Source organism: Nelumbo lutea, chromosome 4, assembly GCF_056320005.1.
Source record: "Nelumbo lutea isolate HS-2025 chromosome 4, American lotus-T2T, whole genome shotgun sequence".
NCBI classification, from domain to species: domain Eukaryota; kingdom Viridiplantae; phylum Streptophyta; class Magnoliopsida; order Proteales; family Nelumbonaceae; genus Nelumbo; species Nelumbo lutea.
Window position 1 is genome coordinate 29191415 of NC_142687.1, and position 27623 is coordinate 29219037.

Consider the following 27623-nt stretch of genomic DNA (forward strand, 5'->3'; position numbering starts at 1 on the left):
TTTTGACATGTGTCACATAACTGTGAGGTCGGGCCAAATCTTCCTTCATCAGATACAAATCTGATGTGGTCCTTAGTAATTTTACAAATTTTGTTAAGAGAGAGATTTTCTCTTCTCTCAACTCTCTATTTGTCTCTTATTTTATATCAAACCAAGCATAGCCTTAAGCCAAAAACTGGGGTTTGAGGAAATCAAAACCAGATAGGGTGGCCCTCTAATTTGCCATGCTTCTTATATTCAAAAGATTAAGATCCATTTAGGGGCTGTTTGGCAATACAATAAAATTTAATCACCTGCCACTCACTACTGATATTGTAACAGAATTATTATGAGAGGCATTCTCGTTTTCATGGTTGGAGGAATCTCGGCTACTTGATTCAGAGATTTCTAAACTATTAACTCTGCTACCTTGGTATCCTAGCCTTACTGGAGTGGGTACTGATACAGACTGCTTTGAGAGTATGACCAGTGCAGATGACATAATTGGTCTTTCTCTTGTCCTCTGTTGACAGCATAACAGCCCCACCCTTATGCATCTCAATACTTCATCTTGAGGAAAAGAACCAATTGTCACATCTACCAAATCAATCAATTTCCCTTGTTGTTCTAGCCTCCATGTCTGCAATATATATACCAACACCTTCATCAAAATGTATCTATATATACTCAGATTTATGGAATGAGATTTATTGGTTTTGTTACTTACAAGATTCAAAAGCACCTGCCTTTGTTCTTCCAATTGTGAATCATAGTTCTTTCTCCCACTTATAATTTCTAATATCAACACTCCAAAGCTATAGACGTCGCTCCAGGATGACATAAAGCCTCGAGCTGCATATTCAGGAGCCATGTAGCCGCTGCAATTAAAATAAAAAGATTTCATCTAAACAAGTTATAATTAATAGGAGTATAGATAACAACAACACAGAAATATAGGGAAAAGTGACATCTAAACGGGTGCATTTAGATTTGCGTTTGGAAGCAACTTTTGGTAGCCAAAATGGGCCAGGAAAAAGGTTCAAAAAGTATTCTTAGCTAGACATGCTAATAAGTTGTCTTTCTGAAATCATACACAAATACTCCTTGTTTATATAAATGTCAATTAAAAAAAAAAAACAAAAGATACCCAATATTGTTTGCATATCAAAAAGGAAGATCTCATATTTTACTTTAAATTTCCATTACTATTTTTACTTTCAAAGCAAAATCTACTAATGCACCTTTGGTCCATTTGGTGTATTGGGCATACAACTGATGGACTCAATTCTATTTTTCTTGGTACTAATTTGATGGTAACTTTGGATATACTTACAAGGTTCCAGCAATTCGTCGTGTTCTAAGTTGGCTTCGCTCATCAGGGAACAGCTTTGCTAGGCCAAAGTCTGATATCTTCGGATTCATGTGTTCATCCAATAATATGTTGCCTGCCTTGATGTCTCTATGTATGATTCTATATACTGCGAATCTTCATGCAGATACAGAAGCCCCCTCGCAATTCCTATTATAATGTTGAAACGCTTTGGCCAATCTAATAGTGCACTCTTGCTCTTGTCTTTTAGTATACATAGAGGAAGAAGAGAAATGAGAAGTTAGGACTCACATTCACATATAAATGAAAACACATATTACAGTTTGCTAACCAGAAGTTACCACTCAGACTCGGTAATCTTATCTATACAGGAATTAAACTTACCAAAAAGGAAATGGTCGAGGCTCCTGTTGGATAGGTATTCATAGACCAATATCTTCTCTTGTCCTTGAATGCAACATCCAAACAACTTTACCAGGTTCCTATGCTGCATTTTCTGTAATAACCTCACTTCATTTGTGAACTCTTCTGTCCCTTGTGCTGAACCGACAGTGAGCTTCTTCACTGCTATTTTTTCTCCATTGGGCATTTTCCCCTGAAACATGAAGGAGCTCCATATATCACGAAATAGCACTTTATAAACTAATCCGAGCTTTGAAATGATAAGATCAAATAGTCAATATTTTCTTTATTGCTTAATCTTTACAGAGAATATGCTTGTAACCTTACACCTTTCAGTGTTAATTTCAAAGCTAATATCCCAAGTGGGTAAGAAGGAATGCAAATTTTTATGTTTAATTAAGATGCTCGACACCTTTGGATAAATGTTAAAAAAACCTTTTCTATTTCCATTCTTTTCTATATTTACAAAATTATACCAAGCTACCTAGTGTTTTTTTTATTATTTTTAGTGGGCTTTCAAGAGAAAATATTTTTATTGAAAATTCGTTATCTGTAGCAGAAGAGAGACGATCCAATGAAAATGTGCTCATTAAAACTGTGTTTGGTTTGAAGGAAAAAGTAGGGATAGGAAGGGAAAGGTAAGGAAACCTATACAGCTTTGTAAAGGTTTTCTTACTTTTCCCTTCCCCTACTTTTTCCTTCAAACCAAACATAGCCTAAGTAAGCAAATGATAACTCTACCGTCTTTATCACTCATTGGCTCCAAGACAAAAAAAAAATGATCCAGTAAGCTCTTGGGTTTGGGGAAGGGTGCAACCATGCAACTTGGGTCGCCCAACCCAAGCTCAGACCGACCCAGCATGCAAATTTACATGGGCTGGGCTGGGCTTGGACTTTCGATTTTAAGGCAGGACTTAGGCCCAAACCTCAGACTTTATTATTTTTTGGGCTGGGTCCTGACCTAACCTTTAGGTAGCCCAAACTCGGTTTGAGCCAAATTCAACCTTACCCCAACCAAGATCTGGCCTGACTATACAAATACATACATATATACATACACATAAACATGCATACATGCATGAAAAAATATACCAAATTCCTATTTAATGGTTTAAATCAATGATACAAGCAAAGCCCATGGATGGTTATGGTTGGTTTGGAACCAACCAAAGCCCAAGTCCAATTTATGTCAAATTTCAATTCGGGCAGAGACTGGATTGGATAGATTGGGCTTGAACTCGAGCTTGGCCCCTTAGGCCCAATTCTTAGGATTGGGCATTGATAGACCTTAAACTCAGCTAGCATAGGTGGGTGTAGGCCCGCTATAACTTGCCATCTCTCCCCCCCCCCCCCCACACATGTTCTAATAACCTAAATAATCTAATCTCCTAAAATTTCTCCTAAACAACTTTCCCACTATCCCCAACTTTCTCCAAGTTATGTCTAATTTAATAGAGTTTATCTCCTAAATTATCTCTAATTCTTCTTTATCTTCTCCCCCACTTTTTATCTACATATACCTAAAGAAAGTTTGAAATTTATGAATTATTTAAATATTCTAACAAAATTATATAATAATTTTAAAATATTTATTAAAAAGACAAAAATAATTATAATTAATTTAATAATAATCATATCATTAATAATTGTATATTTTTACAAAGTTCATCACGAAATTATGTACAAACAATATAAATTGTGATTTTCTGGATTATTCAATCTAAATGTTATTCAAATAATAAAAATCTAACATTAAAAATGAAATATTATTTAAATATTTCAATAACTAAATAACAAAATATTAAAATTAATATTTTTAATCAATTAATAATATATTTAAAATAGTTACTGAATAACTTTTAGTAATAATAGATAGATTAAGATTTTAAATATTTTGTTAAATAACTAAATATTTTAAATAACAAAATATTTAACATAACTAGATTTTAAATAGTTAAAATAACAAAATCATGTATTAATAGTACTATAATTTTATGGATTATAAAATTCAACAAGTAATTAATATTTAAAATTTAAATAATGATATTATTTCAATAAATAAATAATATTGTAAATAACTAGTTTCATTTATACCAATTAATAATTCTAGAAAATAACTTTCAAAAAAGTTATTGTTTATTAATAACAATTTTAAAAACTTAATCTTTATTTATTATATATTTATCTATACTAAAATTAATATTTATTGTATTTCAATAATTATTTATTGCTTTTTGATTAATATATTTTCAATAATTATATATAAATCTATTTTTTTGTTATTTAATTGAAAACTTTCAATAATTGTTGGAGTTTAAACTACTATTGTTTAGCTTTTAAATTTAATTTATTGTGTATTTTCGCTATAAATGTTTAATAGTTATTGGAGATTAAACTACTATTCACGAGTGGGTTCGGCTTAGTTGTAGGTTGTTTGGCTAACCAAATCGACTTGGTTAGGTTGGGGGCTGATCACTTAGGTTATATTGGTTTAGGTCAAAATTCGGTTTGGTCGGTTGGTTCAAAAGATTTAAACTTAAAAAATTAAATTTAAAATTTGAGTTTAAATAAAAAAAATACAATGGCATTATTAAAAATTAAATTTATGATATAAACTAATTTTGCCTAAGAAACATTATAATTTTCCCACTTTCCCATATTAAAAAATATATTTAAAATATAAAATATTTATATATCTATGGTCGGGTCGTTTGATTTTAGTCAGTTTACAAATGGTTAAAGCAAAACTAATCCAACCCAATCGAGTAGGGAAATTGTTGAACCAAAGCCGATTGGAAATACTAGAAATCAGGTTGGTCAGTTCATTAGTTTGATTCAAAATGGCAACGGGGCGGGGTAGGGTTAAGGAGCCTCTCCCCACCCTGTCCCTGTGAAAATCCCCATCCACGTTCCCATCTCCATCCCCGCTAACGGTGACAAAGTTATCCTCATTACCGTGGGGATCCGCACTCCTTGTGATTCTTTATAATGTCAACTATTATATTTTTGTTTTTATTTTATTTAAAAAATAAAAATTAAGAAATTAAAATTTACAATCCTATTATAAAAGATTCATACATATTCAACCATATTTTTAAAAATATTAACATATAGATATATGTGTACATATATACATTTATAAACATATGTGTATATATACATATATATTAGCGGGGATCAGGTCCACGCGGGACAGAGAGTGCTCTCCCAGTCCCCACACCATCCCTGCCAATGTGGATGAAAATTTCTACTTCTTTGTCCCGCAGGAGAAAATCATCCCCACCCCCACCCCATTCGGGGCAGATTCCCACGAGGATTGGGGAAATGGAAAAAAAATTGTCATCCCTAATTTTGATAAAAACCCTATCTAACTGACTATTATTGATAAAAAATGTGTTGACAACCACCCCAAGTGGCCCAAGTGGAATGAAATGTTACATTATTATTGATAAAAAAAACGTGTTGACAAATAAAATAGTCAGGAGACCTGATTATCTGCACTTGATTGCTGTGTTGGGACTGTGGCCTTAAATATTTGATGTCATGGTATAACTATTATTGGGGCATATACAGTACTTGATGGTGGTATAACTACTATTTGTATTTGGTGAATGTAACAGCCCTAACACAACCATCAAGTGTGTGTGCCCCACAATGGTGGTTATACCATAACATATCTAATAATTCAAAGCCACAGACAGGTTCATAGAATGTAAATTAGTCAATGACAGTTCTATTGAGACCAACATGTAATGAGATATTTATCACAGACTGAATGAAAGTTCAGCAAGAAGAAAAGAAAAAAAAAAAGAGGTGAAGCAGATCCGGGCTTCAATTAGAACTAACTGCATGTGTAGTAGTTACTACCAGGTGGAAAGAATAAACTAAATGGAAGCCAGAATTTTACCTTATAAACAGTGCCGAAACCACCACATCCAAGCTGATTTGCAGTGGAGAAATTATCAGTGGCAGCCATCAATGTCTCCAAATCATACAAAAAACTTCTTGTCCCAACACTCTCTGTCACCGTCTCTCCTACCTCATCATCTTCCATCCTACTCCCACTTCTCTTCACTTTCTTCTTCCCCTTCATAACCATCCACAGGCATCCAACCGTCAAAATCACTGTCCCAGATGCTGCACCCGATATCCCAATCACCATGCCGCGTCCTCCCCCACCATTCCTCTTAACACGGGTAAGATCAGTTTGAATATCCGATTCTGGTGCCCAAGTTGGCGGTGGTGGCAGCGGTGGTTCTGCCAGAATTTCCGGCACTGCAGCAGTAGTGTTGTCAAAGAAACCGGGGTCCATGCTGAATTGAACAGCACAATTTGGAGTAACGACCCAGGCTGCCCACTGCTCCATACAACAGTTCTCAATTCCAATCCTAGCATTCGACAAGCATCTGGAGCAATTGTCGGCACTGAGGTCCCGGGTGCACTCTACGTACCCATAAAGTATCCTATTATCAGGTACTCTGGTCCACCCCACTGCGTGTAGCGTCTGGGATTCGCCTGCCATGATCGACAGGTTTCGCATTAACATCCTTACACTTTGATCTTAAGCATCTTGGTTGGAGACCTCCATAGTGTTCCATATCGACAGAACGACGGAAACATCGGCCCTGGATAGGAAGTTAACGTCGGCGTATCGGAGCATGCAGTCGTTGTACCATATCTGGGCAAACCTTTTCATGGGGCAATTTTTCTGGCGAATGTCAACTACGGCAGCGTCTATGCAAGCTCGGCAACCTACTTGGGTTGTGTCCGCGCGGCAAAGAGCAAGTGCGGTGACTGATTCAGTCCCGTTGCCTACGATGGTGGCATTGAAGCCGGTGGGGGCAGTGGAGTTGCTAAGAGCGTCAAGTGCTTGGCCAAGGTTGGCCGCGAAGGTCGAGTTAGCGGTGTAGTTAGTGGCGCCATCGCAGTCATCCCACCGAGGTAATTCGTAGGCAAGGGCAGCTGGGTTGAGGGTGATATGAAAGAAGAAAGGGTTATCCCACTGCAGACTGCACTATACACATGTAGCCATGGAATAAAGATATTTGTATTCAACCATGTATATATATATATATATATATATATATATTTGTATATGGTATAATAAGCCAAGTTGGAGGCTTTTTTTATTTGGTTTCTGGATTCGACGACTGCCTTAAAAAAGGCAAGATGGTCAAATAATGGATCCTCTGACTCCATCTTGCTTGGGGGCGTTTGATCTCAAATTTTAGGAGGTCGTACCAGGAAGTTTGAATCAGGCAGAATTGATAAACAGGGGATTGATTCATTTATCTGGGCCCAATCTCATTTCATCCATTTGAAAAGACAAAACCTACCCTCACCAACACCTGTACAATAAACAAAAAATAAGGTGGTGTTGGGTTATTTTCGTCTTCTGAGAAAAAAATAAGAACTGAGTAGTTGTGTGAAGTGTGAAATCACCAAGCTTTTATTGAAATGGGTACAAAATTTATAGACTTGACTGGGTGCTTCACTTCCAACACAAACATCCCAACAAGGAATTTCGCCGCCGCCGCTGCAACCATCGCCGTCCTATATATACTGTATGTGTAGTCAAGAAGAGATCTTCTTACTAAGCCATACTACTATAAATTGCTTTGTTTGAATTTCTTCGCTTACTGCTCAATTTGATTTTTTTGATGTGCAAAGTCAGAGCATCTTTTGTGGAACGTATTAGAATCAGGACAGAATTCGCTTTTTGAATTCTGTGATTGTCTCAATTTCATCGTTTAGGTTCATTTCAGCACGATGCAAGAATTTGACAAAACACAGAATTTTAACATTCGAATCAAGTTTCCCCAACTAACAAGAGCTTCAACTCATTGTGTTTGTGCCTTTCCATTGAATCTCTCTCTCTCTCTCTCTCACCACGAAGAAGAATAATCACTCTCTTACCTCTAGTTATTGACAAAGTTGATTTATATGAGATGGTTATTATAAAAGAGAGGTGACTACCGAAAAAGGAAAAATTGAAAATAACAATCTATCTGGCGACTTGCATCGCAGCATTCCAACCGGCACTCTTCATGGGGCAAGTGTAAGCCAAATAACCCTTTGCCAAGTGGCAATAAGAGTCGCACTATTCTATGCGGCAGGTGTAAGCCCAGTGATCTGCTTAATTATTGGTTGTGTCGTTACTCGCTAGTATGCCCATGTTTTTATCAGGAGATTGCAAGATTTTGCTGTCACGATGGTTACTTACAGCAGATGCAGGTGTCATCTGTTTAGAAATAAAAATGTTCATAATCATGTCAGGTTGTATTAGGGTGATAGAAAACGAAATGTCACTGCACAACTACGTTAACAGACCCTGAATCACAGAATGTTCACCTTGTACTCAGCCAGTAGAATTATTCATCCAACCCAGCTAGTATTCTGTCACACTTGACCCAAAGCATGAGAAGAAACCTCCATTCCTACTGTTACCCTGACCAGTTTTAGTGGATTAGTCAACTTATTGATCAGCAAAATAGATGCGGGAATAGATGTACAATCCCAGCTTTCTTTGACAACGAGATGACTAACCTAAACCTTTAGCATGGAAATTCATAGAGCTGGAAGTAGGGATAGGTTAATAATTGGCGGCCAGATATAAAAGGTAGGCTCTCTGTGAAGTCAGCCTACCTAATAATAGCTCATCAGTGGTGTTATGACTTATGGCCCTGCAAATGACTGGGAGTCTGGGATCAATTCAACTCATCAAAAAAACCATGAAATATAACCTGGGCTCTAAATATTCCTCCAAAAATAAAGAATTTTATCTGGAAATGCTGTTGCAATGGAATTGCTGGTTAAGGTAAATCTTGCTCGGATTGGTGTGAATGTTAGTGAACTATGCTCACTTTGTCAGGGATCCTAAATCCTCTGTGCATGTGCTTCTGCTATGTAACCATGTGAAAGCTACTGGGTTTATCTGTAAATTAAATTTAAACCATGGGAATAATAAGTAATGAGTTGCTGTTTTTTTTTTCTTTTTTCGATTGGTGGAACTCGTGGTTTGATTTTCATGAGAACAGTAATGACAAAGAATAAAAGATATCTCAATCCTTGAATACATTGCCGCTATGTTTTTGTCAATATGCAAAGTTAGAAATGATAGTACTTTTAATGAAGTGCAGCCAAATCCAAATCTATTTGTTGGCATGTGAGGATGATGGAAGTGAAGAAAGTTTTGTTTCATTCTGATATCAGGGGTAAGGATTCTGTTTTGTGGAGGAGACCTCCGGCAGGTACCATTAAGGTTAATGTTGATGGTGGATACATAAAACAAGGTATGGGATCTTTTAGTTTTGTTTTCACTTTGGAGATGAATTTCGTACCCTTTTGCGAGGCTGAGGCAGCTTTGGACCTTATAACGCAACCTCTTTTGAATATGCTGAATGTGATGCAATTAGTGAATGCTACATTTTGGCTCAGGACGTGGATTTCTGAAATCTGATAGTAGGAGACTGCAAAACCATAATAAAAGCTATTTGCAGCAAATCTTTTGAATGTGCAAAGGATGCTTGATCTGTTCTGAATGACATTTTCTGTTTATCAAATAGCAATATGAATTTTAATTTCATTGGTAGAGATGGTAAACAAGGTTGCCTATGAATTCACCAAGAAGGGTTTTGGGGGGGCAGCGTAGTCTATTAGACACCCCCAAGTTGGTTAATGGTTTTGCTCGGGGCTGATGTGAAGTTTAGGCTGCAGAGGATAGCAGGAACCTGGATCCCTCCTTAATTCTTTTGTGAATGTGGCTTTTTTTAATTTTAGTTTGGTGTATTGCTTGTTTGTTTGTGTGGATGTTCTGATTTGGATTGTTTTTTTTTTTTTTTTTTGTGTGGGATTTCTATCCTATGTTGGTTTTGTTTGTTCTTTGTTGTGTCTTGGCGCTGTGTATCCTAGTTGGTTTTCCTTGTAGTGAAAGTTCTGATATTAAAGTGTGCCCTCAGGTCTTTACTCACTGCTCCAAATACATGCTCTTTTAGTAATTTCTCAATGCTTTATTAATCCAATGGCTTCATTCTGCTTGTTTAATTAGTTGAAGTTTTGTCACCAACAAAAAATAGTAATTCTAGCTCAATGCCTGCAATATGATATCCATTTTTATGTCCACAAACTTATGATCTTCCTGATAATTCACCATGGCATATAGGGCTGCCACAAAACTGAACAGAAGCCTGAATCTCGATATGTTTCAAAGCAACGCTTCCACTTTTAATGTACAACTGTACTGCCAATTAAATTCTGCTTACAAATAAATAAAATGAATTAGACCTTTACATACACAGCTCTGATGAATGCTATACGGAAGAATATTATATCTGGTTGTCATCTACCTTCATCAACAAAAGAAACAGAGATGGAGTTTCTAGAACAATCTTCAACCATAGTACTAGTTGTTGAAAGCTTATTTGTACCAGTGGTGCTATCAGTAGCATTTGTAGCAGTGAGAGCAGAAGAAGTCGTAGTCCAACGTCCTACACGACCTTGAATCCCTGGTTTCCCAGGTTTTGGTAATGTAAATGAGTCGCTTGAGAGCATGAGATGAACGGAATTCATGTCAGGTCTATCTGCAACATTTGCTTGGCAACACAATAAGCCTATCTGAATGCACAATGCAGCCTCATCTGGATTGCAATTGGAAAGAGTAGGATCAACTAGGTCCAATGTTCTCTTTTGTTGAAAGAGGTTCCATGTCTGCACAAGGAAGAAGAGAAAGGCAAGTGCATGATATACCTTGGTGCTTTGTAGAAATAAATTCAGTCACTAGTCCTAGGTAATCAACATTTGCAGTGATGATAAACTAAGGGTAATTTAGTCACTATAGAATATTTTGTTTTTTAATCATTGTGAATAAATTGTCATAGTGATCATAATATACCTATCATGGTATAGCATTCTATTCATAGTTTCATGTAAATTTAATTTCCTCCAACTGATGAATATGCCCATTGGTCCATATTTTAAAGCCAATTGAATAAATCCTGGATGGTCCAAAACCCAAATGTATACTCATTGGGAAATCTTGAACTTTTATAAGTCAACAGTCAGGTTTCTGGTTATTTTAGAATGACTTTTCTAATATAGTTATTATTAATAATGTGGATCTTCATATGACAAAAAGGTAATTTTAGTCCAGCCATGGCTCATAAAAAAGGTGGGTGTCAATTACCAGTTTGGATTAAGAGTATTAAAATTAAATGAAACTGTAATAAAAATATATATAAGAACTAAAGTGTAATTCTATTATAAACTCAGCAGGCATCATACAACTTACATAGCTCAATAAGTCTGCTTTTTCATCATTCAACTTCTGAACATGATTCTTTCTCCCACTAACAATCTCTAACACCAAAATCCCAAAGCTAAAGACATCGGTTTTCACGGATAGGTACCCATGTATTGCATACTCAGGCGCCATATAGCCACTAGATTCAACAGAAGGAAATGCTTAGTTTCAAAACAAAGTAGAGAGAGAGAGAGAGAGAGAGAGAGAGTTGTGGCAAAAAGGTTTAGGAAATAAACTACTCACTGAGTACCAGAAATCCTGAATGTGTTTACATGAGTGTCATCCCCCGGAAAAAGCCTTGCAAGGCCAAAGTCTGAGATCTTCGGGTTCATCCTCCCATCAAGCAATATGTTACTAGCTTTGATGTCTCTATGGATAATCCTTTCTGGAGCCTCTTCATGTAGGTACAGAAGACCTCTTGTAATACCAGTAATTATCTCAAAGCGTTTTGACCAATCCAAGGATAGAGATTTGGTCTTATCTAGATAATTCAAGCCACATTAACTACCCAGTGAGATTCTTTTGGATTAGCTTTCAAATCTACCAAATGATCTGGTTATGTGTCTAGTTAAATCTATGTAAATAAACTACAGATATGAGATAACAAGAAATGTATTAAGAATAGTTTTGTACCAAAGAGGAAGTTGTCAAGGCTCTTATTGGGCAGATACTCATAGACGAGCATCTTCTCCGGTCCTTCTGCACAGCATCCTAACAATGTGACCAAGTTCTTGTGCTGAATTTTTATTAACAATTTCACTTCATTCATGAATTCTCTCAGTCCCTGTCTTGAATTTAACGCTAGCTTCTTTACAGCTACTTCTTGGCCACTTGGCAATAACCCCTGTAGGAAAACAAACACCACATCTATATTAAACTCCAGGCAGTTGGCAGTGAAAACAAAATGTTATGAACTTGGGGGTAATTCAGCAAACAAATAACATGAAGGGGGAATAGTCCACAGCCTTTTCTTGAAAGTTAGCATCCCTTTTTTTTAGAAAGTTAACATCTACATAAGGTAGGTGGTTATAGCTGTTATAATTCTGTGCTATTTCAATTGAGGGGTCATTGTTATATTATAACAATTAAAATATGAGGATGTGCTAGTGGCCCTAGTATACTGGTGGAAAGGGTATTCTAACCTTCCTAGGAGACAAAAGCGTATCTCTGATCTTTTGCAGTCTGTTGGGTTGTGAAGATATCAGAAGAAAAGAAATGGAAAGAAAAAATTTCTTTTACAAGAGAGTGGAGCCACTTCTTTTTTTTTTTTTTTTTGACAAAAGGTAAGGTATAGTAATTCATTATATAAAGTAAAAACCTGTACAACTTGAGGCTGTGCACTGGAAATATACAATCAAAATATAAATCCCTATAAAATAATCCCCTGACTGTTTACAAAAAGATTTTCATGCACAAAAATAAATAGGGTAAATTACAGATAGGTACCCTGCACTTTGAGGGTAGTGACAGATAGGTACACTGAACTTTCAATTGCAACACATGAGTACCCTGAACTCTCAAAAATAGACACTTGGGTCCATCTGTTAGTATTCCGTCAATTAAACATTACATAATGTCAAAAATACCCTTCTCGTGTATTTTTGAGATCATTCTACGGCGTAAAATCATCACCAGAGAATGTTGTCGTCAGAAAATTTGAATTTATTATTTGCTGTCCGTGTGAGAACGTCATCATGGGGAGACGTTAGGTTACCTGCGAATGATCTCAGAAATACACGAGAAGGTATTTTTGGCATTATATGTTTTTTTTTTATCAATTTTGGCATTATATGTTTAACTGGTGGAATACTAATGGATGGAACCAAGTGTCTATTTTTAAGAGTTTAGGGTACTAAGTGTTGCAATTAAAAGTTCGGGGTACCTATCTGTCACTACCCCCAAAGTACAGGGTACCCCTAATCCCCTATCTGTAATTTACCAAATAAATATTGTAGCTCTTCTCTTTAAACAGCTTGTGAATAACCAACCATGAATGCAATTTTCCCACCATCTTCTGAAAAACAGAGTCTACTGAGCAGATCTTGTTCTGGAAACTCTTGCATTTCTTTGCTGCCATAATACCTAAAACACCAGCTACAAGCACCATGCTCCAAGCAATCCTACCTCTTGTTCTTAGGCCTTCCAACATCCAGCATTTTATAAAGCCCACCACAGAAGCGGGACAGTAGCCTTTAACTTGCAAACACACCTAAAATCCTGCTCCAAATAGAGTATGAAAAGCTGCATGGAGGCAGTAAATGATCTACTGACTCCATACAGCACGCAGAAAAATCCTTCTCTTCAACAAGTTGTCTCTAGTGAGAGTTTTATTCAGATGCACTCCAAACTAAAAAAGCCACTTTAGATAGTATGCTCTTGCACCAAACTTTGCTGGCAGGAAAATATTAATCATCCAAATTGACCAAATAGTGTTATAAAATGATCTGAAAGAGAACTTGCCTGATTTCTACCATGTCCACCTTTCATCTCCGTTAGATTTGATCTGTAAACTGTTCAACCTCTGCAGCAGATCTAACATGAGACCTACTTCCTAACTAATTAAGTTTTCTATAATTGTGGTACCCACATAATACTTCCATTCTGTACTTGCATACAACCAGCCACATTTACCTCTTTGTCCACTTCTCTCACTCCCACTTCTCTTCTTTCTGTGAGAAGCTACTTTTTTAGATTTTCCTTCCATTTTTTTTTCGCAATCAAACGCAATGTTGTGAATAATGTCAAAGAACCAAAAAAGAAATATGTCACCATCTTAATCACTGGGAAAAAAAAACATGTTCACTTCTCAGTTATGCAACATCTAGCAATGCCACCGTAGAAAAGGGCAATATACCTTTTAATCATCATCAAATTATTTATTGTACTTCTAGTTCTTTTTCATGTTGAAAATATTTCTTAAAAACTGAGGAATTCAACCTTTCATGAAAATGCTTAAAATGATATAATTGCATCAGTGTCTAATACACTTTAAGGAACAGCTTGAGTGGAATGGAGAAATATGATTCATCTATCCAACTTTGTATATACACTGGGGTTAGGCCTTGTAGTAGGAGGACCAGGCCACCACTTGGTTATTTAGTGAAGAATTTGAAATGTAGGAGATCTGGACTGCCCAAAAGGGCCTCAGATGTTCCTCTTGGCGGCATTTACTTGTGGCCTTGTGGGGCACATTTTTCTTGAAAATCCCATAGCACATGAGAAAATAAGCCTTCTTTCAAGCATTTTGTTTAACTCAATATTGTAAGACAGATCATGCATATAACCAAAATGCTCACTGGGTCATGGGTTTACTGTTAGCCAGGCTGTTAAGCTTTCAAATTGTGAAAACCATCTCAGGTCACCTCTTCAGTGTTCACCAGTTAACCGTCTGGTGTGGTCTGAGTCTTACAATTGGTTAAAATTATTGGAACTTTAAAGGTTCAACTTAGAAAAAACTCGACTAGGGTTTTTCACCATTAAAAATAGGGGGAAAACCCTCAACAGAGGTGATGAATAGGGCTAAATGTTGACTGGGGAGCTAACAAGTGACTGACTACTCCAAAGCAGCAATGATAGAATAGACAGTTTGGATTGGTCACCCCATCAATACATGTCTCTCTGGAATATGGTAAGATGTATAGTGAAGGTCCCTATTTTTTTTCTTGATAAGTAAAATAAAAATTTTATTAAAAATAAAAGAAGCTACAAAATAGGGTGACAAGTCATCACCCAAATACATAGACCAACTTTCAGATTAAAGAACAAGCTCCGCATTACAAATCTGATAATCCAGGATCTCTCCTAACCTATTTCCAAAATCCTCCTTTTCTAACTGACTGAATTCTGGAAGAACCAGCAACCATTCTAACACTGATCTGTCCACAGCCACGACCATCTTGTCCATGCTGCAGGCTTTGTCTTCATAAGTCTTTCTGCTCCTCTCTTCCAAATGTTCCAGCAAATTGCAAATGGGATACAGCTCCATACACCCTGACAAATCCACTGTATCCAGCTCGGCCCACTCTCCTCCGTTTGACCCTCAAATTCATTCTTCAACCTCAGATCAAAAGACTCCAACTTTGTTTCTTGCAGTAGTACACCATCCAGTGTATTTTCTCAAAAGATTTTTAACCACTTCTCTCCTCTTCCCATCTCTCAGTCCCCTTACGTTCCATGATAAAAGCTTCACTTTCCGCAACTCCCTCCCCCCTCCAACAGCCCTTCTATTCCTCTTCCGTCGAACCTACTAATTTCCCATCTCCCTCTTCCCCTCCTTCAGAAATTCCCCAGGAAGCCCTTTTTTCTTGCTCCTCCCTTCTAGACCTTTCATACTGATCAAAAGCCCTTCTCACCACCTTTTCTCCTCCCAGGAAAAACAGACCCAAGGATTTGCCTACCTCAATCTGTCTTTCAGCCAACTCTTCTATGCCCACCTTCCTCCTCCCCACTGCTGACTCCTGCCTTTCTTCCACCTCTTCGTTTTCTTCCTGATTGCATCCTGCATCACCTCTTGAATCCTTCTCCCCTGTTTCACCCTTTCCTAACTTGTCCTCCCCACTCCTTTTTTTTTTTCGTCCTGCTATAGACTTTATTTTTCTCCTTCACCCCTCTTTCTTTTTGTGCCAGATGAGCACTTCGGTGGATCAGGAGGTTTGGTTAGTGCATCCCTCTCCCTGGCTGTTATACTCTTTTTGCAATATCATCTCTTTGACTGCTTAATATGGTACATTTATCCCTAAAAAAGGTTCCCACATGTTCGTTTTGCTTGCCTTTATTTACAAGAAAATTTCAGCTCGAAAGCACAAGCTACATGTCCATAAAAAATTTTATATAAAAAATTATGAGAATCATTTTCCTAAATAGGTTAGATCTCAACTACCCAATTAGATTAAAAAAACACTTGATCTTCATTAGTCAAGGAGGATGCCCTCCTCCATTTCTAGCAAGGAAAAGATGTTTTTAATATTAGCTAAATGTTTGTAGCCAACAAAAAAAAGAGCTAAATGATTTTTATGTGGCAGCAACAGAGCTTGAACAGTGCTGAGCTCTGTCTTTAGTGTTTACCATGTTACACCAACCAATAACATCAACAAAGAAGAAACATGAAAATACGTCGATAAATAGATATAAGAATAATTATATCCGTGGAAGACACGCACCAAAGAGACGCATCCACTACTTCAATGAAGGGTCTTAATTCGGCCCTTTTAACCGGCCGGCGAGTTGCTGGCGGGCAGGACCACTACAAGGGGCATGGAGCTGTCAAGTGGATTCCAAGTTGACGATAAAAAAAAATTGATTTTACTGGGCTTTATAGGAGAAAAGGGAATCGGCTTAACCGTTGGATTTACTAAAGAGGGAAATTGGTCTTATACAAATCAGGTTTTTTAACAGTTTCAAGCGGGGCCTCACCTCATTGAGAAAACCAACCATGTTATTTCCACCGAAGCACATTGCTCACTTCTCACACAATTGCAACCGTTAATTGAAAAGCGCAAGGTGATGAACTTTGTTTTTCGTAATTCTGACCAATTTCAGGTCTATTTTAACTGATGCTACCTTCCAGTTCATCAGAAAGCAATTGGCCAGTTGAGAAAGAGCAATGAGCAAGAATTCTAAATTTCAAATTTCTAAGGCTATGTTTGGTTTGAAGGAAAAAGTAGGGAAAACCTATACAAAGTTTGTAAAGGTTTCCCTATATTTTCCTTCCTTTCCCTACCTTTTCCTTCAAAACAAACACAGCCTAAAGGGAGAATCAACAGAATCTCCTTCCCAGTTCCCCCCTTTTTCTACTTTACCTCAAATTAAGCCTTAAAAAGAGTAGCAAATACGAAACTTACCTTGAAAACGGGGCCAAATCCACCGTGACCGAGCTGATTCAAGTCGGAGAAGAAATTGGTGGCAACTTGCAAGCTCCGAAGCTCGAAAATAAGGCCGGATGAATCTCTGTAATCGTCTGGTTCTTCTCCTCCCTCAGCGCCCTTCTCTCTCTTCCTCTTCAAACACCCACAGAAGATGTCGAGAAACTCCATCAATCGAACCTAGCGCTTAAAGATACGAACCATTTGAATCCACCTTTCCCTGATCGAACGGCTCCTGAAGCGAGAGAACAACAACAGGCGAAGAAGAGAGCCGTAATCTCAATTTATACCTCCTACCAGCGAAAAAAGACAGCTCTGTCTGAAGCTGCCTGGTTGGTCAAAGCGAAGCTTCATAATTTCACATAAATTGTTGAGTATTATTTGGCCATTTTTCACCAATGAGTTATTACTTATTAGAATTTTGCACTAATAGATGCTTTTACAAGTGTCCATGCAGATGCATTTACTTTATCGGTAAAAATCCTCACATTAAAAGACAGATATGCCCAGATCTGGATACGCGTAAAAGCAGGGAGTCGTAGCAAGAGTATTGGCACAAGCATTCCTCCAAATTCCAAAATCTAATAGAGAACTTCGAACAGATTATGGAAATTGAAAATTGGAAACCAAACCAAGTCAATCCCGTGTCCTGACTTATGATCTCGGCGTCTCTCAGTAGAAAAAGCGGACTTGGTAATTAGATTAGATCTAAGGTGTCAGCGTTAACATGGAAAAGATTATCCTGCGTGCGTAAAAAAGGAGACCTGGTGCAAAATGCAAATCAGTATTTTGATCCACTTGACCCGTCCAGGGTTGACGATCCAAGTAATTAAAGTGTTGATTTTTAGGGGTTTTTACTGTTCAGTCAACCCTCACAAATCTTACCTCCATCTAGATCTGTTCATGGGCCGGGTAGCCCGATGGCCCAGCCCGCACTCTGATTGGGCTTGGTCATGTAATTAGGCCCGCAGGCCTAACCTTGGGCCTAACACAGTAAGATCGACTGTGTTTCGGGTCGGGCTTGGGATTTATCAAAAAAGCCTGACCCGATTCAGCATTATATATTTTATCAAATATATAATATGTATTTTATATATTATATAAAATATATAAATAATATAATACTTATTGAAATATATATATATATAATTTAATATGTACATTTTTTATTCTTTTCTTTATAATTTTTCTCTCTTTATTTGGTTGCTTCAACATTAGTAACAGTATGGGCTAAATTTCGGGCTCGGGCCTAGGCCTAGGCTTCGGGCTTTTTATGAGGGCTAAGCTAGGGCCCAAGTTGTAGGCCCGATGGTCTGGCAGGGCTCGAGCTCAGGCCTTAGAAAAATCTGTTAATACAGAGTGAAAGCCCGACCCAAGCCTGGCCCGGCCCGACCCATGAACAAGTCTAGCTCCATCGTATAGTTGGGTAGGTGTCAATTTGGAATCGATGCCAATATATAGGTGGGTATATTAGTGTTTAGTTGGGAATTAGGATCTGCTCCTAACATAGGGCGCCTCACACCAACCTCACAAACACATCCCATCGTGCATTGGAAATATCTCCAGTAAATTATCACACATAAACACAGAAGATATTCCTAATGCACGGTGAGATATGCCTAGAAGGTCGGTGTGAGGCACCATGTGTGAGGAGAAGATCCGGTCGCTTTAGTTGGAGGTGTTTAAAATTTTGAATTGTTGTGGGTTAGAAGTGGAATTCAAAATTTTGGGGTGGAGTGCTTCTCGATTAGTATCCTTGTAATTTAGTGTCTACCCTTAATCATCCTTTAAGTAGCATTTCAAAAGACAAAAATGCCCTTTTAGTGTCATCTAACTTTTTTTTTATCAACCATCCAAATGTTGACAAAAAATGAATGGCCCCAAATGTTTGCCTCTTCTGTTCAACAAAGTTGGGGTCACAAGATTGTCCACTAAAATGTGACCCCAACTTTTTTTAATAGAAGATAAAATGATTTGAGGTTGTTCACTTTTTGTCAATGTTTGGATGGTTAATAAAGAAAATTAGATGACACTTGAAGGGCATTTATGTCTTTTCAAATGCCATTAATGACTAGTACTTGATTGACACATTTTGAAAATTTGGGTATTGAATTATTGCATTTTAAAGTTCGAAGGCCAAAAAGGAGCACTAGGCCCAAAGAACAAGTGCTAATTGAGAAATTTCCCTTTTTTTAATTATATAAAAGTTGTAAGGTCTAATGACCAACATGATACTTGCCCGAATCTAATTCAATTGTGTCATATCTTGTCTTTTTTTTTTGGAGGGGGGGGGGGAATTTGTCTAAAACTCACAATGACTTTTTTGCCTTTCTCTAAAACTCATCACAAGTTTTCAAAATGTCTAAAACTCACCATCTCAGTGAGTTTTTATTTTCCCAAACTCACCTTCTGTTAAATCACCGTTAATATTCACTAACAGAAGTTATCCATGTCAGCATAAATACAATTCACATGACCAAACTGCCCCTAATTGGAAAATTATAGAAAAAGGCTCATTTAGGGTTAAATTTATTCTCTCTCTCTCTCTCTCTCTCTCTCTCTCTCTCACACACACACACACACACACACACACACATTTTGCTGATATTCTCTCTGCCTCTGTCACTTACAACTTCTAGCCTTGCACCATCTCTCTCTCTCTCTCTGGTCTCTAGATGTCGCATTAACCATCTCACTTAGATCTTCCCTCCGCTCACTACTCTCTCTCTCTCTCTCTCCACTTAGATCTCCAAGGTAGACATCGCACCACCCTTTCTCGCTCAGATCTATAGTAGATGGGCATCGCAGTGCCCATTCTTTGCTCAGGTCTCTGAGATGCCACACCACCCTCCCTCGCTTAGATCTATAGTAGGTGGGCACCACACCACCCACTCTTCGCTTAGATCTCCTTGATGCCGCATCACCCTCTCTCACTCAGATCTACAATAGGTGGGCACCACACACCACCACCCTCTCTTTCTCCATCACTCAAATCTATTGTTTGGAGGCCGCCACCACACCACTATCTCTCTCTCACTCACTCATATTTTCTAGTTTGAAGATGTGGAGGAACAAATACAATGATCAGAATTTTAGGAGATTTTTACTATTTTTAAATATTTTGCAATGTATTGTAAATTTTTATAACTTGAATCTAGAATGTAAATCTTCATCGAGGGCTTTACAAATTTATGCAAAAATATTGTTGTAAATTTTTATATGATTGTCTGAAATATTTTTTGAAAATTTATTGCAATATTCCTTGGATGCGATGCCTAATTTTTGTTTGATTCTATTGAAAATTTTATCGTTTTATTATTTTCTCTGCAATTTTTTTTCTAAATCTATCTATCTATCTATCTATCTATCTATCTATCTCTCTCTCTCTATATATATATAGATATAGATATTAAAAAATGAACATTTATTTTTTTCTGAAATTTCTGCTTTTTTAGTTGATATATATAAATTTTTATCACTTTATCTATTTTTTGTAATTGATTTTTTTGAAAATTTATCATTTTCTTGTTTTCTACAATTTATTACTTTTTTCTATATAATTTTTATCATTTTATGTATATTTGCAATTTCTATTTTTATCTAATCTTTATAATTTTCAAGTTTTTGTGTCTTTTTTCGGTTTTCAATTTGCTTTTTTTTTTCATTTTTAGTGTTTTGTTATAATTTCCAATGTTTTATTATAATTTATTTTTTTACATTTTTCTATTTTCTACAATCTATAAATTTTTCTATATAATTTTTATTATTTATTTGCAATTTCTGTGTTTTTCTTTAATTTTTGATTTTTTATACAATTTTTATTTTCTGATTTTGTTTTTCAATTTCTATATTTTAAAAATAATTTTTATTTTTTTTGCAATAATTAATTTATGATGGTGAATTTTAGATAATTTCCTTTTTTTTTTTAAACCCCGCCATATCTCGTCTCGAAAAAAGAAGTCTTAATATTATGCGCGGAGACGGGAGACCCTCGTGACTCAATAATGTCAGCTCTTGGTACCATGTTGCCTTTTAACTTCATTAATTTTGAAGATTGACTTTTGACGAACATCGGATCCCGCTACATTTCAATCTAAATTCTTCGTGATTAATAAATTAAATAATAAATAATAAAATAGTATTTTTTAATCTAAATTCTACGTCATTAATGAATTAAATAATAAATATTAAAATAATATTTTTTAATCTAAATTCTTCGTCATTTCAATTCCATCATTCTAGTCGCTCCCGTAACCAAAATCTTCCACTGATGGAAGATTTGGTGCGATGAATCAGATATGCTTTGCTGCTTTTAATGAAGACTCGTAAATGGTTGTTAGTAGGTTATTGGAAAATTAACGAGAATGAGAAAATTTTATGGGAAAGTCTTTCAGAATTTGATAAATCTTGAATATTTTCTCATAAATTTTCCTTTCTTATTAATTCTCTAACAAATCAAAATACATACAGCCTCAAGGATTTGGACCTAGGGGTGTTCACAATTAATCGAACTCTGTAGCTATTTTTCAAATCGAACCAGTATCATCGTTTTTGGAGAACTGTAAATCGAAATTGAATTGAAGCCAATTGTTTGATCGATTCAGTGAAACCCGTTTGTTTTATCTTTTTTTTTTGGTTTTTTGATATTTATAATATATATTATAAGTAAATATATAAATATATAATAAAATACTAGAAATACATATATAATGTATATATCTTCATTTATAGTATATAAAAATGTAAAATATATATGAAAACATATATGATACACATAAATATATAATATCTATAAATATACATACACCATTTCGTTCTATTAACCATCATTTTATTTTGTATTGGTTAACCGAAACTGAACCGCTACTTTCAATTTTTCAAAAATACTGAATCAATCGATTTGATTAACCAGAATTTTTGGTTTGGTTTTTCAATTTTTTTATGATCATCCCTACTTGGATCCATGAAGAAAGTAGTTTTTGCAAGTGAAACTACATAAAATGAATGTGCCTTTGGAACCCAAACCAGGGGGGAAGTAAGTTTCATTAGAGGATTTGTTTAGATGCATCACTTTTTTTTTTTTTTTTCCATTATTGCAACCATGAGTCTCAAAGAGCCATTCAACCTAAAAACTTAAGCTATTAGGTAAACTCCTTGAATGGGTTTTTATTTTCTAACATGCCTCTTAACACAAAAGTCCACTAGGCTTGTAGTGTGGACAGGCAAGGTCCACCCATATCTTGTGCTTAAATTTAATTAATCGTAAATGAGGACGATGAGCATGAAACACTAGACTCACTTAGCGTCTATTTGGCATCGTTGTCATTGCTTCAAAAAACGGTGTCACATCAGCACTACGTCGAAAAAAAATGGTGTTCTAGGAAACATGCATTTGTTTGGAACTGTTTTTCATAAAAAATGGTGCTCCAAACCACACCTTGGAAATCGGGAAAGCATTGGCTTAGAGAAACACCAAATTTGACATTTCCTGGAGCTACATCTCGTTACTGTCAACATGGATGTGAAGTGGCAGTAAAGAGGCACTGGATAATGGATACTAGTGTTGGATTTTAATCTCATAAGAGATTAAATACAATCGGTTTGATTGGTCATTTACATGAGAAATTGCACCTGCACACTTGATTGAAAAATCAGTTTTTCTCTTACAAAACCCAGTTTTGAATTTGTCCCACATTGGAAAATTATAAGTTTTGTTTTTAGTATTTCAATAGGAGTTGATTTACACTCCTTAGAATTAGTAGAGGAGAGTATGGGGATTCGATACTACGCAACGCACGCACACGTGTGTGCAATGCAATGAGGTGCTTTAGAGGCACACTTTTGGTGCGTTGCTGACCGTTGATGATCAACGGTCACGATTCGATCGGGTATGATCAAGAGGCACAATTCAAAGTTAACAGTCACTAACTATTAACTACTTTTTAAAGTTCAAGGTGCTTTCTCTAAACCAGCACCTACAAAAAACACACAATTTCGAAATTCACTCTCTCTCTCTCTTTCTCTCTCAATCCAGTTTGCTACAGCCTCACAGAAGGTTTCTTTGGAGACTCTTCAACTTTGCTGGTTGCAGATTCCCACTCAAGGCTCTGTTGTATCCTGGGAACGAATTTGCCTATAACCCAACAGCAAACTGAGTGGGGGCAAATAACGTTTTAAAAGCAGTATCTTCAGACATGCCTCAGAGCTTCTCCTCCAAAGTTACAGTGACCCCTTTTTCTATAACAACCAGTACTGAAAACATTTCCTGAAGCATTGATACTAAATAGAAAAACGTTATTATTACTCCAAAAAATATCCTATGGCATCAATATTTCTAAACAAAAAAAAAGGCACCGTTTTCTTCCAACCCACGAGCAACATCGATGTAAAAAAATAAATAAATAAATAGACAACTCAAACCATTAATAATTATACGCACCAAGTGGTCTCTTTAAGGGTGATGAGTGAGGACTTCAATGACTAAATCATTTTCTTTTTTCTTTTTTATATTTTATTATTATTTCATGGTTTTTTTAAGTTCTCTTGATGAGTGGTGAATTGGTTCGCTCCAAATGGGGTTAAATAACTTCACCTTATCCTATGTAGTTGTTAGATAGAAGCTTCCCATCCTCTTTTTCTTTTTCGAACTTGTTGATTGTTTCTTATTTGAGCTACTTGCAATTTGGTATTAGACAAGTGGCCTGCACAAGTGTTGTTTTTATATTTGATGATAAAGAATGCCAAAAGCCAAGCCATCTCATTGCTCTGCGTTGGGCCTTAAAAAAATTAAAACAAAGGCAAAAGCTTTGGCATTTGATAGGTTCCTTGAATAGTAAACTTATCAGACTTCTAATCCTAAGTGACTTTAGCTAATGACTAATTAACGTGAGGATGGGAAGTAGAATTTGGGAATTTCTAGCTTTGAGGATTGACCCCCAAATAAAAATTCAAATGATCAAATTTTAATTTGGCCCGTGTTGTGGCAAAAGTAAAACCATGATTATATAAATCCTATAAAAATCTCTATCAAGTTTGAAAAGTCAAGTCCATCTTGGAAATAATTTCGATGTGATGTTTGTAGGACAACCTGTTGCTTTGAGAGGTCGAGCAAATTTCTGAATTACGAAGATTATGAATGGGACGTGATAAGACCATCCACCTAAGTGCTGGATCATTTTTTGTGATGACCTTTGGATTTTAAAGTTTGACTATTCAAATTAGTATATTGCATTTTGTTGAAAAATGGAAGATTACAAAAATTGTACTTGCCTTTATTTGGATGGCTGTACTAATGTACCTATCAATACCAACGCAGATTGGAGGAAATTCCATTGTACGGTGGCGAAAGCAAATTTCTGTTCTTATTTGGCTGTTCCTTGTGACATTTCGTAGTTTCACCTTGGGATAGAAACGCTGAATCGGGTATTATGTGATGCAGTACGATCTGGATATTACTAATCGGTTGAAATCTGACTCTAGTTGTAACAGGTGGCATCTGAGACGGAGAGGAATGTGAAGTATTTTCGGGGAGCTTTCCCGGTGGGAACATCTGATGGCTAAATTAGAATTTTGAGGAAAACTCAAGAAAAGCACAGAGAGAGTTAAGAGTACTAAAAGTGCGGGCTTCAATACGTTTGCTTCGCGAAGGTCGGGGTCCTCTTATACTGGAGCTCAGTCACGTTAGGCATACCCGCCACTGCCCTAGCCGTTACTGCCAGGGCTGAGATGGCGGGCGCAGGCTACTGCTGTAGGGTACGAACTCGTCAGGCGTGCCATGTTTTTCAGAGATGGCAGGCATGACGCCGCCTGGCAAGAGACATGGGCGCTGCCACCAAATCCGGCAGGTTCGGATGTCAAGCGGATCTTCCCTGCAGGTTGCCGAGCTACTTTGCACTGAACTGTCTAGGGCTGAGTTACCTTGCATCGAGGTGCCGAGGTACCCCGAGGTGCTCACACTGGAGGCGAACCTTAAGCAAGTAAGAACAGGAGTGTCGACGGTGCTGTCCCAAGGTACTTTTCCCTCGAGACACTTAGCCAAAAGCTGGGGTGCTCCCTTCTTAGGAAGGGAGAGCTCGGAGCCCCTTAGGAGGAGCTCGGGTCTTAGGGGGAGCTCGGTTCCCTTTGCACGAAGGGAGCTCGGGGCGCTCCACCCTTAGGCTTGGGGTGAGCTGGGCCTTGCCTCTCAACGAGTTGTCACACCCGCTGAGCCGTTCGGCTGAGCCTCGGCGAGCTTGTAACACTGAGTTGTGGCCAGGCTGTCGCGTAGAGTTGTCACTTATGCTAGGTCATGCCCACATGTCCCTGTGCTACGAGGTCGGGACAAATTACCCTACATCATTATGCATCCCGGTTCGTGTTTGTTTGATATGTAAAAAAGTATAATTATTAGAGCAAAAATGTATTTTTTGACACTTTTATTCAATGAGAAGAGAGTATTAACGTACCTATTTTTGGGATATAAATTTGTGTTTTTTTGATAGGCCAAAGTTAATGCATTGAATCATAAGATAGTTGGATCATTTAATGATGGGCCTACACTTTTGCACTGATTTAAAAAAAAATAAGAAGAATGCAAAAACGGTTTAAAATGTGAATCATATTTGTATTCATGAGCTGAAAAATAGGTAGATAATGTATATATTTGCGTTTGCATTGCAACCAAACGCAGCCAAAAGAAAAGTACTTTCTTTCAGGTTAAAATTGGAAAGGAAAAAAAAGAACAAACCCTGTTTTTTTATTTAAACTTTGATTGATTAATAGGATTAACAATCCATAGGATTGAAACCTTTGAAGCTGTTCATTTCGTTAATAGAAATGCAAATATGCAAATATTATTAGGGTCTGTTTAGTTTCAGTAATAGGGATTTTGAATCGGAATTGGAATGGGCCAACCCTAGTGGAATGAAATCTTTGAGGAAATCGCCATTCCCTCCCCCTCTCTTGGGAATAAGATCTCGTTCAAGTTGATTTTAATTTTAATTCTGTTTGAACCAAATAAAATATGGAAATAGGCCATATTTTCATTTGAACCAAATAAGATATGAGAATAGACCATTTCAATTCTGATTCCAACGGTGGATCAAATGTACCTTTTTTTTTATTTTAATGAATTTATTTATGGCATTGAGCTGTTGTGAGATGGTCAAATCGGTTGACCATGATCAAACCCAAAATGTGAATGGAAGGCCTTTCTTTGTTAATTAAAAAGAAAAGTTCCCGGTTTCACTGTTTTCATATGTTGAATTAAGGGAAAGAGAAAGAAGATGTTATTTTACATTATTAAGTTGCATGCAAAATGCATGGCTATTGGAAACAAATGCCTTTTTCTTCCAAAAATGTAATAGCAGATGTAAGAAAAGGACATTCCTTCTGATTTTTTCAAGTTGTTTGTGGGACAGAGGGTTGGTACTCTCTAGAATCAAATGGGAAACACATAACACTTCTCAACTTCTCAGGCTTTCTTTTCAAGTTGAACCAAAAACCACGAAATTGAGAAAAATGAGACGATTTCCTTTTTAACATCATTTTCCAATGAAATGATTTGTTTCCCTTTAATTTGTTTAGGCTGTATTTGGTTGTATTGCAAGTAAAATTGTAATGATGCAAAATTATGACAGTGCAAATTGAGTCCAGATCTCTTACCCACAAGAATTCTGCCCATGTCTATCCATATAACATCGCAGTCACACATGGAGAACATCTCATCCTCTTATATAGTATTATGCATGTGGAGATGTTCCCAATGCAAAGGGGTAGTGTGTTGTGGGTAGGCGTGGGTAGAGTTCTTGTGGGTAGGAGATCCGGAGTCATGCAAATTAGGGATGGGGATTGCTTTGGCGAGACAGAGATTAATAGGGATCAGGGTCAGGGATGGGGATTGAGGTCCCCTCCTCGACCTCAATTATATATATTAAATATATATTATTGTATATGATATTATTTATATTTTTATGTTATTTGTATATATCAAAATATATTTAAAATATTATTTATATTAAAAAAATTTATTTATTTTAAGTAAATTTATTTTTCAAAAAATATTGTTAATTAAAAAAACTTTGGGGATTCGGGTCCTACAGGGAATCCATCCCCATCGGGGATCGGGGATGGATGACAACTTTTATCCCTAACAGAGATCGGGGACAGGGATGGGGATTAATTTCAAAATCGGGATTGGGGACAGGGAATATGATTCCCGCCCCAAACCTGTCATGTTGGCATTCCTATTGCAAATGAATTGAGTGTAAATTCTGATATATTTTTATTTCATTAGCTTATTTTGTTTGATTGCAGTACAAATGAAGTAAATTAAGACACGAAACAGAAAAAAGTAAAACCCAAAACAAAATTAAATGAGAATTTGCATTTTTTCATTTGCACTCCCATGCATTTGTATTAATGCAAATAAAATTGAGCTGCAATCAAACACAGCTTTAGATTCAGCTTGTAAAGAATACAAATACAAATATATAGAGTGCAAAGCCTCTTATTTTGTATTATTTTGTATGTATTTGCATTGTATATATTTGTATTTATGCTCCTTCCAAACTGAGCTTTATACACAGATCTATCTAACAAAAAGACACAAAGGCATTAGCAAGAGCATATTTATCTTGGTAAACGCATTTATCTGTATTTTTTTTTTCAGAAAATTTACTTGGACGAGTGATATGGGAGAGGCATTTTGGTCCTCTAAAAATTTGGGTAGCTTTCCCTTTTATGAGAAAGTGATTTACCCACCACAAAGAAAGGA

General features: G+C 36.6%; 1 protein-coding gene, 1 long non-coding RNA gene and 1 pseudogene across 2 annotated transcripts; 1 reads left to right on the forward strand and 2 right to left on the reverse strand.

Moving 5' to 3' along the window:
• Positions 1 to 289: 289 nt before the first annotated feature.
• LOC148854874 (cysteine-rich receptor-like protein kinase 25) lies at positions 290 to 6233 on the reverse strand (annotated as a pseudogene).
• A 942-nt stretch (positions 6234 to 7175) lies between these two features.
• LOC148854875 (uncharacterized) lies at positions 7176 to 9680 on the forward strand. The gene is made up of 2 exons (XR_016094919.1): positions 7176 to 7275; positions 8924 to 9680. It is a non-coding gene; the product is annotated as an uncharacterized LOC148854875 (long non-coding RNA).
• A 230-nt stretch (positions 9681 to 9910) lies between these two features.
• Positions 9911 to 17496, reverse strand: LOC148854876 (cysteine-rich receptor-like protein kinase 44). Its single transcript, XM_088941300.1, has 5 exons — positions 16850 to 17496; positions 11643 to 11853; positions 11253 to 11490; positions 10998 to 11148; positions 9911 to 10417 (listed from the first exon to the last, which is right to left on the reverse strand). Exons 1-5 carry the CDS (start codon positions 17039 to 17041, stop codon positions 10049 to 10051), a joined length of 1161 nt encoding a protein of 386 aa, XP_088797426.1. The 5' UTR covers positions 17042 to 17496; the 3' UTR covers positions 9911 to 10048.
• Positions 17497 to 27623: the final 10127 nt, after the last annotated feature.

Bases quoted from the DNA above. Each gene is read 5' to 3' on its own strand.
- LOC148854876 (XM_088941300.1), bottom strand. From the start codon at position 17,041: ATGGAGTTTCTCGACATCTTCTGTGGGTGTTTGAAGAGGAAGAGAGAG. The intron at 11,854-16,849 runs GTAAGTTTCGTA...GTTTTCCTACAG, and splicing joins GATTTGGCCCCGTTTTCAAG to GGGTTATTGCCAAGTGGCCA. The intron at 11,149-11,252 runs GTGAGTAGTTTA...TGTTGAATCTAG, and splicing joins TTCAGGATTTCTGGTACTCA to TGGCTATATGGCGCCTGAGT.